We start from the raw sequence: 13,673 nt of genomic DNA, 5'->3' as shown, positions 1-13,673 counted from the left end.
TAAGGATCGTATTCCACCTCCTTGACATGTGTGTTGTGAATGTGTGGCTCCTATACCGCCAACATTGCAGACAAAGAGAAATTACCAAACACATGTCTCTGTTGATTTTTCATGGACTACTAAAAGCAGGAGACATTTTGGTAAGAAGACGAGGACGGCCATCAGATGACAGTCCATCGCCTACAGTTGTGAAGAAACGAGCCCCATTGGTTCCCAACCCAGTTGATGACATAAGGTATGACAACACTGGACACTGGCCACAGCGTGTAGAAAACAAACAGAGATGTAAATTGTGCATCACAGCATATTCTCGAACGAAATGCATCAAATGTAATAAACCTCTTTGCTTTACCAAAGACTGGAACTGTTTCTTAAATTTTGATGTAAAGTAACAATCATGCTGTAAAAAAAAAATAAAAATAAAATTGTCCTGAAATGCAAGTTCCATTATAGTATGTACTAATTTTTCTTTAATAAACTGCATCAAATTGTGTAATTAAAATATTCATTCAAGTGCCATTACCAAGCACTGTGACATCCCAACCACCTGACTGAAGTAAACAAATCCTGCCCAATGATTCCATATGGAGCCATCCCAAATTTCCCTCCAAAAACAAAAAAAAATAACAAAATTTCTTATGAATATATATTATTCCAATTATTATGTAGGCAAATAGGCCAAAAAATAGTTTTTTGCACAAGTAAATAAAAGTTGGTGTAATAGGGAACTTTGTCAAATCTCGTCTGTCGTCAAATCAATTTGATCAAATCTAAGGCCTCGCTGTAGATTTGATCAAAGAAGTCGCTTGTCTTCTGTTCACTCTGCAATCAGCAATGTGTTATGCTACCATGTGGAGTGCTAGCATCGCTGGAGCGTTCTGTCATCTGTAGTGTTTTTATGAACATTGCCGGTAAACACAATTGGTGTGTACCGACAACTACAAAATTAATAGAGATGTATGAAGCTGATGAGGCGCTTTACAACGTGAGGCACCCTGAATACAAAAATAGATTAAGAAGATTCGAGACCTATCATAACCTAACCTAAACGAACTCTCCTGTAGCAAGGAATCGGAGTGTTAAGCCCGTATTACACGATGCGCGAAAGCGTACGCCTATGCACCAGCGCCCCTAGCGTGCATACCTGTAACCACATACTGGATCACGTCCGACCTATTACACCGTCCAAGCGGGATATACCTAGTGCGCATGCGCAGCAGCAGACGACGATATTCGCGAGCAGCAGACGATACGCGCGCGGAAAGAAAACATAAGTGTGTGCTGTCTTGTAAAGTCGTCCGATCTACCGCGAGCAACTCAGGAACGAGTGTATGATACGCTGGATACTTCCAAATTATTTCTGTGAGCTCAAGGTTCGTATTTAATAAGAAATTGTTTTCTTTACCGTTATTTACTAAGTAATTGTTTTCTCTTACGTAGGTTACAACTGCTCTGAATTACAGACTCACTATTTTTATGTTACGACACTTGATTACACTGGTATGTGTATATCGAAATTTACATTTATACAGCATATTACACATGGAAGATCCACTTGTTTTTGAAGCTATTGCCCTGGCAGTGGCAGTAAATCTTCAGATTAGAGCAGAACGGCGACGGAAACGAAAAGCCAGGCGTTGTTGGGTTCGACCCTGGCTGAAAAGAAGGGACGAAGGCAGGTGAATATATTCACTTTTAATGAAAGAACTGAGGCCCGAAGATCCGCAAGAATTTCGGAACTTCGTTAGGATGGACATGGTCTGTTTCAAAAATGGTTCAAATGGCTCTGAGCACTATGGGACTCAACTGCTGAGGTCATTAGTCCCCTAGAACTTAGAACTAGTTAAACCTAACTAACCTAAGGACATCACAAACATCCATGCCCGAGGCAGGATTCGAACCTGCGACCGTAGCGGTCTTGCGGTTCCAGACTGCAGCGCCTTTAACCGCACGGCCACTTCGGCCGGCCATGGTCTGTTTCGAGAAGCTGCTGTCTATAATAGAAGATAGAATCAAAAAGTGTGACACAGTCATGAGGGAGGCTATCTCACCTTCTCGAAGGTAAGAATTGTATGTTTATACGTTTTGTGATCATACCAACCAAGATGTCTCATACAATTTCGTTACATGCCCTGTTACGTTGCAGGCTGGCTGTAACATTACGGTTCCTGGCGACTGGGGAATCTTTTAAGAGTCTGGCTTTCAGCCACAGAATTGCACAGCCTACCATTTCAAAAGTTATTGTGGATGTATGCACTGCAATTTGCGAAACTTTAAAGGACCAATACTTAAAGGTACATTTGTGTTATTTTTTCGAGTTTGGAATATATATATATATATATATATGTGTGCCATTCAGACAGTAATTAAGTATATAACATTACAGGCACCATCAACAGAAGAAGAGTGGAATAAAATTGCCAAAGAATTTGATGAACTTTGGCAGTTCCCAAACTGCATTGGTAAGCCACAGAATTAAGTTACATAATATGGAGAAAATCTGACAATAATGAAATGTATTTAAAATGATTTTAATGAAGTATATCAGACTCAGCTTTAGGCAGTTTTTTATCTCCCACACTGCAGGTCTATGTACTGCTATATAAAACTACTTTCTTTTATTTTCAGGTGCAATGGATGGGAAACACATAGCATTTGCCCCACCACGAACTGCTGGCTCAACATACTTCAATTATAAAAAGTTCCACAGTGTTGTTTTACTAGCTATTGTGGACGCTAGGTATCGATTCTCTTTGATTGACATTGGATGCAATGGAAGAGTGAGTGATGGTGGGGTGTATGCAAATAGCCTGATCAGCAGTGCACTTCAGGAAAACTGGTTGAAGGTACCACAGCAAAAATCACTTCCTGGCACAAACATTGAAGTGCCATATGTGATTCTTGCTGATGATGCCTTTCACCTGGAGCCATATATCATGAAACCCTATAGAGACTGCCAACAGATTTTTAACTACAGATTGTCAAGAGGAAGGCGAGTAGTGGAAAACACTTTCGGAATTCTGGCCAACCGCTTCAGAGTTCTTCTCAGTACAATGCGACTACCTGTTGAGAAAGTGGAATTAATTGTTCAGACTTTATGCATACTGCACAACTACTTGATTGAAGAGGCAGACACCACATATGTGACAGCTGCTGATACAGAAAACACAGACTTGTGCACCATAAACAATGGTTCCTGGCGAGGAGAGAAATCTCTCTCTAGCATACCCCAGCAGAGTGGAAATCGCACGTCACTGTGTGCCAGGGAAGTGCGCGAAAAATTTTGTGAATTCTTTAGTACAACAGGTTATGTTTCATGGCAGTGGGAAGCCGTTAAGAAGTACAACTTTTAACAGTAATAATGTACAGAAGGCAATCTTTTATTTAAAAATGACTCATCAATGTAATACAATGCCTTAACTTTAAAATCAGTTACAGATTTCTTTATGTATGCCATCCATGATACATTTCATGACATTTAATTTCACGTCAGCCTTAATTGCTGGATTTTTTAATTTCTTCAATTCAGCAGCAACATACTGACCAAACTTGTCATCTTCATTACTGCCACTAATTGAAACTCTAATGTCTCTTAAGACTGACAATGTTGAGGTGGCTAACTCATCCTCAGTGTCCTTCCTACGCCTCTTTCTGGCTGAAGCATAGGGCTGCTCACTTAGAGATGATGGTGTTGACACAGGTGTACTTCCCTCTGACAATTCCACAGTAAATATGTCTTGAGAGTACTGGAAATAGAAAACTTATAATTGAATTCTTTGATTACTACTTGTGTAAATGATGAAAGTCTATATGTGGTGAATGCAGCTTGCCGCTAACTCGGTGTAATATGTTGTCTGTACAGAAGTGTATCTGTCGCTTTTATCGCTCTTTCACTCTCACACAGAAATGTCCTTTATCTGTATACAGTTTAAACTATATTAATTACTTGAAATCAGCCTAGTAGAATCTCTGGTGGAGCCCTTCGTCTTAATATTCAGCGGCTGGCTTGCTAGAAAAGATCTTTGCATTGGTTATTATTATCAAGCGCTTCATTCAGTTGGGAAAATCGATCGTTTGAATCATTCGTTCAGTTTACGACAGATCTAAAATTTCAGATGTGGACGAAGCCTTTTTGGACGATTTCTAAACTCAGAGATTGCAGGCTCTCTTCGTCACAGCTGAAACTTCCCAATTAATTACAGGGCCCAGACAATCATCAATGATTCAGACAGAGAACTCATTCGTCATTCACTCTAGAATAAAATGTTCACAAACCTTATTTCAGAGGCAAAATTATATTGATTCCTTTCCATACATGTTCCGTTTGGTGTTGGTTCCAAGTCTCTTACAATTTGCTGGTATGGGTTTATCTTCTCTTTACTATCGCGCTAGCGGCACAAACTATTCTCTTTCCTCTCCCGCTTTAGCGCGAAGAAGAATAAATAAAACTCTTTTAGCAATCCGCTAATCTTCAAACGAAAACTTCCGAAGCTGTTCCTCTCTCTCTCTATAACTACAATAACCATGGAGCATACATTTTCGTACCTCTGTTGTTCCAAGGAATAAACGTACTAGAAAAATACCTTGGCGTCGACGAGCTGTCGGCGCATATATTACTAGGAAATCTGATCAGATACTTTTCAAACGTAAATAAATGTGGATGATTTGATTGACCATTCTTAATTATTGCGTGATAGTGGGTAATTTTCCAGTGGGTAGATTACAATGCCCCTCGCAGCGAGCGAGGTTTGTGAGCTCAATTTTGATTCACCGAACACACTTCGCGAGCTATCTGTTAGCGTGGATAACCCGGAAGTGATGATTGTCAGTCCTCTGACTGAAAAAGAATATTACGTTTGAGACAGACGAAGAAAAGAAATGTTGAAGACAGAAGAAATGAAGAGACAGGTACCGCGGCTGTATTGCTTTTACGTGCATCTAGGTGTTATGTCTGCTGTGCACAACCAAGGAAGATGATCTTTTATGAACTGATGTCAGGGTCTACCCATTCGGGAACTTTCTTAAGCAGGGAAACCTTGGAAAACCTCTTAAGCTTAGACCCCCAGCCTACGGTACATAGAAGATAGGAAAGCCTATAGAAGAACAAAAATAATTTTGAAATTCATCTCTAAAGGAAAGACAGGGATCAATTTGTATCGCAATTTGGAGAAGAGTGGTTTGTGCCTCTAGCAAAAAATAACGTTTTACAATAAATAACGTGAATTCGCGTTTTACAATCTTGCTTCTAGTACAATATCTTGCGGTGCTAAACTCCCCCGGGTCTTGCATGTCCCCGACGTCCACATTTATAGTCGGTCTTCTACGCGGCCCAATCGGTAGTTGATCATCTACGCGGCCCACAATGGGAAGAGTAGAAGGAACAGGGATACTCGAATTCACATGCAACATTCATTCCAAAAGAATTAGCAATGACCAAAAGGGAAACTCTTCCTGTAAGAGAACTGATTAGGTTGCACCGTCCAAGATTCTCCTTTTTGAAAGCAAAATCCTTATGGCTTCATGGATCCTTTTTGTTACGACATACTTCACGGAATTCAACGATTACTTAATGATGTTGCTAAAAGCATCATCCGATTTTCTCGTTTGAATACTCTTTTTTACTTTGCCACCCCACTTGTGCTTATAAGTCCAAAAGTTTTCACAGATTTTCTATCATTGATTTGTTCTTCGTAATTTAAAGGATTCATGTAACTTACTATAGATTTTGGATTCAAATCATCGAATAATGGAAAGTGTAGTTCATTTTATACCAAAACATCATCCATATTTCCTTGATAAGTCATATAATTTAGCTATACTCAAAACCTTTTATTTTAAATACATATACTTTTACGTTTGAGCGCTGAAATGTAAAAGTTATTATCATTGAGAAATGCGGATTCACCTCTTTCATTTACTCTCTGATTCATACGTTGTTCATCCATGCTCATATATGGAAATGGATTTTTCACAAAAAAATTCTCAAACGAACACGAACCATTAAATTACTACTGAATCTATGAATATTTACTTTCTTTAATCATTCATTAATAAATTAAAAACTCTTAACTTCTAATTATAACACCTATTCCGTCTAAGTGCAACATGAATCAGTTTATCCTCGCGTTTGGTGCAAGTCTCTTACAAAGCATCTCTGTATCGTCTATATCGATTTTAATTCTCGCGCCGACGTCAACTGTTTTGCGCGGGAAATTATCTTTGCGGCGTTAACCGTCACTCACAATTCACTACCACAACACACTCCTTCACACGTTTACACATCTAAGCGTTCACATGAGATTATATATGAATATTCACTCGGAACCTCTTTAGATTATTCAGTGTCATTTGCGTGAAACATTTCATTTTCTTGAAGTTCAGTCAGATCCTCAATCATTCTTGATGCCATTAGCAATGCTAAAGTCTTATATTCACCTCAGCACAGGTGAAGCCTATCTCCACTATCTTCTTTACAACACTCGATAATAATAGTTAGTCGCTATTTCTATACTCTTTGTTACTGATTAACTATTTCGATTTAAAGGTTTCTATCATTTCACACAGAGTTTATGGTTATGTTTTTTTTTTTTACGAGCGTTCATTTCTGTCACTCGGAACACCATTACTCACTATCTTCTAATCTTCATTATACTTTTTTAAGTCGTTATGAGAAAATAATCCTTTTATTTTGTTCGACACCGGGTATGCTAAGTCACTACCAACAATGGGGAGCAGTATGGGCTTGTGGAGGGTTCGATCAAATCCCATTTCAACATGCGATCTATTTCTTTTTGGACTTGAGCCTTTAGCCTCCAGGGAACAGGATAGAAAGTTCTACAATATGTTTCATGCGGCTTAACGTAGAGATGGCATATGTATCCCTTAATCACTCCTGGCCTTTCGTCAAACACGTTTTCATACACTAATAATAATTCTTTGAGCTGCTTCTTCTGATCTTCAATAATGCAGTCGGATTCGTTTAATTTCTCATACACTAATTGACCGAAATCCCCTTTGACTTGGACCTCATTATTTACGTGCTGTTTAGAATTCTGTGCAGTCCTGATTACTTGCACGCTGATCCCACTATCATATTTTCTGGTAAGGCTTTCCTTTTTCAACAAGTCCAACTCAATTTCTTGTTTATTTACATTTAACCAAATTTTTCCTGTTTTAAAATCTATTCTGCATCCGTATTGACGTAGGCTGTCGACTCCGATAATGCAGTCTACCACCAAATTTTTCACAACAGGGAATGTGCTTAATATTGCTACATTTCCTACTTCTACACTAAGTAGTGACTGCACTTTTACATTAGCCGATCTGGCCCCAACGGCGCCTATTATTCTACAATTTTGAACTGGAAAAATTGGTACTCGTCTTATATTTCTGATCTTGTTGAATAGAGCCTCCGAAATAACATTCGTGGTTGCAGGTGTGTCTACCGCCGTTATAGGTACAGTCTCCAAAATGACTTGCACTTCGGCTACTGCCACCTGTTCCTTATCCTCATCTTTGGGTTCTAAGTCCTCGGTCAATTCATCTGCCAGTAATCGTCCATCATTGTACGTTAGCATTGATACACATATCCTGTTGCCCCTCAACCTATTGTTGACCGCTCCTCCGGGGCACGAGTGGGTCCTTACTAGTTTGTTGGATTTTGATTCGCCTGGTGGTTGACATCATCCGTCACTTCGGTAATCACCGGTTGATTTGTAGATGTCCGTCCCCACTGATGTTGGTTATTTGAGTTTATTCCCCCCGGTTGGTTCCACTTTCTATTACCGTTATTGTTCCATGCTTGCGGTCTGAAATTCCTTTCGTTCCCCCATACGGGATTGTATCGTTTCCCATTCCTGTTGTTCCTTGGATAGCCCCTCGCAAGACTATTGCCGGTATTATTGTTGATATTTTGAGGGGTTTCTTCACTATTTATCGATCTCTGTGCGTTCCCTTGCCTACAATTTGGCAGAGGTTCTATCTCCCTATATTGGAATCTATTGTTGCGGGCTTTCTGGTTGTTCTCTTCTATAATGTCTATGTGATCTAACGTCGTGAGGAACGACTCCAAGTCTTTATCATTGCCGTAAATTAATTGATTCCGTATACTAGTTGGTAGTCTTGCCTTAAGTATGTTTATTATATCTGGCAAAGGCATAGGTCTGTCCCAATATCTAGTTTTATTTATATATTTCTCAAAATACTTCCTAAGGCTTCCTTTCGAAAAAGAGAAAGGCTCTGGGTAGAGCACCTCCTGCCTTAGGCGTTCCTGTACCCCTTCTGACCAGAATTTTGCTAAAAACGCTTTCTCAAAATCGTCATAGGTCGAGCAAACAGACGTCATGTCCGAGGCCCAGATCGCCCCCGAACCTTGTATATACCCAGTAACGAAACTAATCTTCTGCCACTCCGACCAATTTCTGGGTAGCACTCCTCTAAAACTCCTGATAAAAACAATCGGATGGCCCCCCCTTTTGTCAGTGTTAAAAATCTGAAATTGCCGATGCTTTATCATTTTTTCTTCGGCATGGCACAGGCTTTCGTAATCTCCGTCCGATAGAACTTCGCGCGAACAACTAGCTCGTGGCAATTTAATATTCGAGTTACTCACATAAGTCGGTATCGTGTGCGAATGTGCAGTAACTGGCTCTATAGTCGCTGGCAACTTCTGCTGCTGGCCGGTATTCATTTGTTCTGAGCCTTGTTGTGAAACGCGTATCGACTCTGCTATCGTTTGTTTCCATTGCTCAAAATCAGCACCTAACTGCTGTCGCACTTCCTCAAGTCCTTTCGCAAACAAATTCTCTTCCTGTTTGCCGCATAGACTCTGGAATGCTGCTTTAACATTTTGCTCAACGTTTTCACACATTAGCCTTTTGTTTTCTAATGTGATTTCGGATAGTTTACCCGTTAATACATTAATTTGGTGGTCTATAACGTCCTCACGTTCTGTCAGATGTTCCACACTTTCCTTTAAGTTTGTCTGCGTACGTGCCAATTCAGGAAGTTGCGCAATTGCACATGACATGGCATCTTGCTTCTGTACTAATTGCGGAACCATTTCCACCTGTTCCCGTACGGTGTCTATCTTAATAGCCACATACTCCTTCATTTCTACACGTACGCGGTGAGTAGCTTCCTCACATTGAGCTTTAACCAATTCTATTTGTGCAGTTAATTTTCGTTCCGTCTCTTCGCCCTGATCTTTAAGTTCCTTTGTCTTCGCCTCTATCCGCTGCTCTAATTCGGAAAAACTATCGTGTAACTGCTGCTTAATGTCAGCTTTCAGATTTTCCTGCCCCTCATTAACTGAGGCGAACTTCGCGTTAATATCGATTTTCAGATTTTCTTGCCCTTCAGTAACTGAGGCTAATTTCGTATTAATGTCAATTTTCATATTTTCTTGGCCTTCAGTAACTGAGGCTAATTTCGCATTTATGTCGATTTTCATATTATTCATGCTCTCTGTTATCATCTGCATCTGTCTCATGATAATCACTAATGGATCTAATCCATGTTGCATACCTGCTGTTACCTCTCCAGCCGTGTCTACAGGGCGTTCTATTACGCTATCTGTAGCGATAGGTTCTACCACACTTCTTACTACATCACTATCATCCGTGCTCACAGCTGAAGGCTGTTGCGTGTTGCTCTGCTCTGCTTGACTCATCTTAAACATTGCCCTAGTTAAAACCATATAAATATTCTACAGTCAATATGTATATATCTCCTTTCACACAATAATACTTCTGTGGCTACTTTCTTATAGTACTTATTCAGGTAAATGCAACTAGGGCAGTTCAACCAATCTACATGTAGCATGCACACAATTCGTAAATGTTCAAATCTACGTCTACTTCCTCAATACTAGCAAGCTTTAATTCAAAATTATAGATCTGGCCTTTTTTCTGCGCCCAGCGTGCTGCTTTTCTTTGAAGATCCAACTAATTCGCCTGCGAGTATCTCTTCTCTTTTCCAAGTTAAGTTGTCTCGTCGTAGTTCACATTAAACAGAGAACAAAATTATTTTAACAACGTCCAAAAACGTGTCCTGTCACGGATTGGCCATTATAATTGAATTCTTTGATTACTACTTGTGTAAATGATGAAAGTCTATATGTGGTGAATGCAGCTTGCCGCTAACTCGGTGTAATATGTTGTCTGTACAGAAGTGTATCTGTCGCTTTTATCGCTCTTTCACTCTCACACAGAAATGTCCTTTATCTGTATACAGTTTAAACTATATTAATTACTTGAAATCAGCCTAGTAGAATCTCTGGTGGAGCCCTTCGTCTTAATATTCAGCGGCTGGCTTGCTAGAAAGATCTTTGCATTGATTATTATTATCAAGCGCTGCATTCAGTTGGGAAAATCGATCGTTTGAATCATTCGTTCAGTTTACGACAGATCTAAAATTTCAGATGTGGACGAAGCCTTTTTGGACGATTTCTAAACTCAGAGATTGCAGGCTCTCTTCGTCACAGCTGAAACTTCCCAATTAATTACAGGGCCCAGACAATCATCAATGATTCAGACAGAGAACTCATTCGTCATTCACTCTAGAATAAAATGTTCACAAACCTTATTTCAGAGGCAAAATTATATTGATTCCTTTCCATACATGTTCCGTTTGGTGTTGGTTCCAAGTCTCTTACAATTTGCTGGTATGGGTTTATCTTCTCTTTACTATCGCGCTAGCGGCACAAACTATTCTCTTTCCTCTCCCGCTTTAGCGCGAAGAAGAATAAATAAAACTCTTTTAGCAATCCGCTAATCTTCAAACGAAAACTTCCGAAGCTGTTCCTCTCTCTCTCTATAACTACAATAACCATGGAGCATACATTTTCGTACCTCTGTTGTTCCAAGGAATAAACGTACTAGAAAAATACCTTGGCGTCGACGAGCTGTCGGCGCATATATTACTAGGAAATCTGATCAGATACTTTTCAAACGTAAATAAATGTGGATGATTTGATTGACCATTCTTAATTATTGCGTGATAGTGGGTAATTTTCCAGTGGGTAGATTACAAACTGATACAGTATTGTGCTACATACGTATTACAATATCTAACATTAAAATGGTTATGTAAACTACAGTGGTCTTTTTAAAGTTCTCTGTGTAAAATATAAGTAATGTAAGTAACATGTATGAAAGTGATGTACTATTTTGTTGAAGCAAATATATACAATACAATCAAAGTGTTACATTCTTTTGGTCAAGAGAGCTTCATGGCTAATGAACTGTCATTGACATACATGAGAATACCGTTTATGCACTTACATTGCTGTTGTCATCTTCAATATATCCCTCATTTACTATGGTCTCTTCAGTAACTGTGGTCACCTCAGTATTCTGAAATAGTTGATGTGTTATTCACTTGTTGCAATTACTATTTACAACTTTTATTTAAATGTAGGTAAATACTTACACAAGGGTCATTGACAGTGGTCGTGCTACATTGATTTGATGAGAGTGACTGTGGTATCTGAAATATTAAAGGCCCATGTTAGTCTATAGCAGATTGTGAACCTCTCATAAAACTGAAAAATACGAATACACATGGTAGTATTAAAGCGTGATTTGTTTTCCAAAATATCATTCACTAATATAAGCATATATACTACTTGAGCTGGAATATCCATCTACAACCTGAAATCAGAATAAGCTGTCTTACAGAAAGCAGAATTCCTACAAAGGAAGGCAACAAAATGTTTGTACTTACCATACGGCTTGGGATATTTGTCACTGTTTTCCTCGGTGTCACGTAGTCCTTCAAAAACTTCAAAGCGTTGAACCACCACACAGCAGGCTCGTAAACTTCGCTTGCCCCTGCACCACTATGCTCACTGGCTCTAATTTTTTTAAGCTCTCCACAAAAGTGCGACCGCAGAGACATGAATCGAGTTTTGCAGTCCTCATCTGTTGCGTTGGGCAAAAGTGCGCGAACTTTACTGCCTATCACTGCCAGTTTCTCTTTCCTGGCATTCTAAAATAAAGCAAGAGATGCAATGAAATCAAACATGAACTTTCGTAAGCTAAGGCATTGATATACGAATCGAAAATCATCGTGTAACATAATATGCATATTACTCAGAAATAAACGATGCCGACGTACCTTATTATGATATAGCGGGTCCTGCGGGTTGTACATACACTTTTCTTCGCTGTACGCCTGAATAAGGATCCTTAAAGCCTGTTTGTTCCATTCCATTTCTAGAATATGAAGCAATAAATAGAACAATAAGCGTTCACAAACAGCTAGTATAAAAGAAAGTCAACTGGCAAAAAAATACTATTTTTAACTGCATTTATGAAAACCTACTTACTGAACAAAATGCGGAAAAATCTCCAACACGAAAAACTGTAATTTGCCTCTACACACCCAACCATAAACAAACAACAAGCAGAAAGCACTGCGGTACCCGCTTCTGCGCATGCGCAAGTTTCGCAGCCTAGTGCGCATGCGCGGGTTGACGAGAATTTAGAACTGCCCTCTATTCTGCCGCGTGGATAATGTGTGTGCTAATTTTCGTAGTTTCACCCGTCCTACCGCTAGATGGCTGTCGTGAGAGACCAGTACCGTTTGCGGCGGACCGTCGTGTAAAGCCGGTATTATATATATATATATATATCTTCCAAACTCGAAAAAATAACACAAATGTACCTGTGTATCTTTGGAATATATATATATATATATATATATATATATATATATATATATATATATATATATCTTCCAAACTCGAAAAAATAACACAAATGTACCTTTAAGTATTGGTCCTTTAAAGTTTCGCAAATTGCAGTGCATACATCCACAATAACTTTTGAAATGGTAGGCTGTGCAATTCTGTGGCTGAAAGCCAGACTCTTAAAAGATTCCCCAGTCGCCAGGAACCGTAATGTTACAGCCAGCCTGCAACGTAACAGGGCATGTAACGAAATTGTATGAGACATCTTGGTTGGTATGATCACAAAACGTATAAACATACAATTCTTACCTTCGAGAAGGTGAGATAGCCTCCCTCATGACTGTGTCACACTTTTTGATTCTATCTTCTATTATAGACAGCAGCTTCTCGAAACAGACCATGTCCATCCTAACGAAGTTCCGAAATTCTTGCGGATCTTCGGGCCTCAGTTCTTTCATTAAAAGTGAATATATTCACCTGCCTTCGTCCCTTCTTTTCAGCCAGGGTCGAACCCAACAACGCCTGGCTTTTCGTTTCCGTCGCCGTTCTGCTCTAATCTGAAGATTTACTGCCACTGCCAGGGCAATAGCTTCAAAAACAAGTGGATCTTCCATGTGTAATATGCTGTATAAATGTAAATTTCGATATACACATACCAGTGTAATCAAGTGTCGTAACATAAAAATAGTGAGTCTGTAATTCAGAGCAGTTGTAACCTACGTAAGAGAAAACAATTACTTAGTAAATAACGGTAAAGAAAACAATTTCTTATTAAATACGAACCTTGAGCTCACAGAAATAATTTGAAAGTATCCAGCGTATCATACACTCGTTCCTGAGTTGCTCGCGGTAGATCGGACGACTTTACAAGACAGCAGACACTTATGTTTTCTTTCAGCGCGCGTATCGTCTGCTGCTCGCGAATATCGTCGTCTGCTGCTGCGCATGCGCACTAGGTATATCCCGCTTGGACGGTGTAATA

At 39.4% G+C, this 13,673-nt stretch overlaps 2 protein-coding genes across 2 annotated transcripts; one reads left to right on the top strand and one right to left on the bottom strand.

Annotated features, from left to right (window-relative positions):
* The first annotated feature begins 1,995 nt into the window (after positions 1-1,995).
* Positions 1,996-3,120, top strand: LOC126195629 (putative nuclease HARBI1). Its single transcript, XM_049934289.1, has 5 exons — positions 1,996-2,061; positions 2,147-2,294; positions 2,387-2,462; positions 2,629-2,980; positions 3,093-3,120. The coding sequence occupies exons 1-5, from the start codon at positions 2,033-2,035 to the stop codon at positions 3,118-3,120; spliced, it is 633 nt and encodes a 210-aa protein (XP_049790246.1). The 5' UTR covers positions 1,996-2,032.
* A 301-nt stretch (positions 3,121-3,421) lies between these two features.
* LOC126259770 (uncharacterized) lies at positions 3,422-12,528 on the bottom strand. Its single transcript, XM_049956776.1, has 6 exons — positions 12,329-12,528; positions 12,118-12,215; positions 11,725-11,988; positions 11,431-11,487; positions 11,283-11,354; positions 3,422-3,746 (listed from the first exon to the last, which is right to left on the bottom strand). Exons 1-6 carry the CDS (start codon positions 12,390-12,392, stop codon positions 3,429-3,431), a joined length of 873 nt encoding a protein of 290 aa, XP_049812733.1. The 5' UTR covers positions 12,393-12,528; the 3' UTR covers positions 3,422-3,428.
* Positions 12,529-13,673: the final 1,145 nt, after the last annotated feature.

Source organism: Schistocerca nitens, chromosome 1, assembly GCF_023898315.1.
Source record: "Schistocerca nitens isolate TAMUIC-IGC-003100 chromosome 1, iqSchNite1.1, whole genome shotgun sequence".
Lineage (NCBI taxonomy): Eukaryota > Metazoa > Arthropoda > Insecta > Orthoptera > Acrididae > Schistocerca > Schistocerca nitens.
This window is presented reverse-complemented; position numbering and strand designations above follow the sequence as displayed.

Excerpts from the sequence above, each read along its gene's own strand:
- LOC126195629 (XM_049934289.1), top strand. The coding sequence starts at position 2,033 with ATGAGGGAGGCTATCTCACCTTCTCGAAG. Across the intron at positions 2,062-2,146 it reads GCTATCTCACCTTCTCGAAG|GCTGGCTGTAACATTACGGT; the intron begins GTAAGAATTGTA and ends GTTACGTTGCAG. Across the intron at positions 2,295-2,386 it reads TAAAGGACCAATACTTAAAG|GCACCATCAACAGAAGAAGA; the intron begins GTACATTTGTGT and ends ATAACATTACAG.
- LOC126259770 (XM_049956776.1), bottom strand. The coding sequence starts at position 12,392 with ATGGTTGGGTGTGTAGAGGCAAATTACAGTTTTTCGTGTTGGAGATTT. Across the intron at positions 11,989-12,117 it reads ACCCGCTATATCATAATAAG|AATGCCAGGAAAGAGAAACT; the intron begins GTACGTCGGCAT and ends GCTTTATTTTAG. Across the intron at positions 11,355-11,430 it reads CCACTGTCAATGACCCTTGT|AATACTGAGGTGACCACAGT; the intron begins GTAAGTATTTAC and ends CAACTATTTCAG.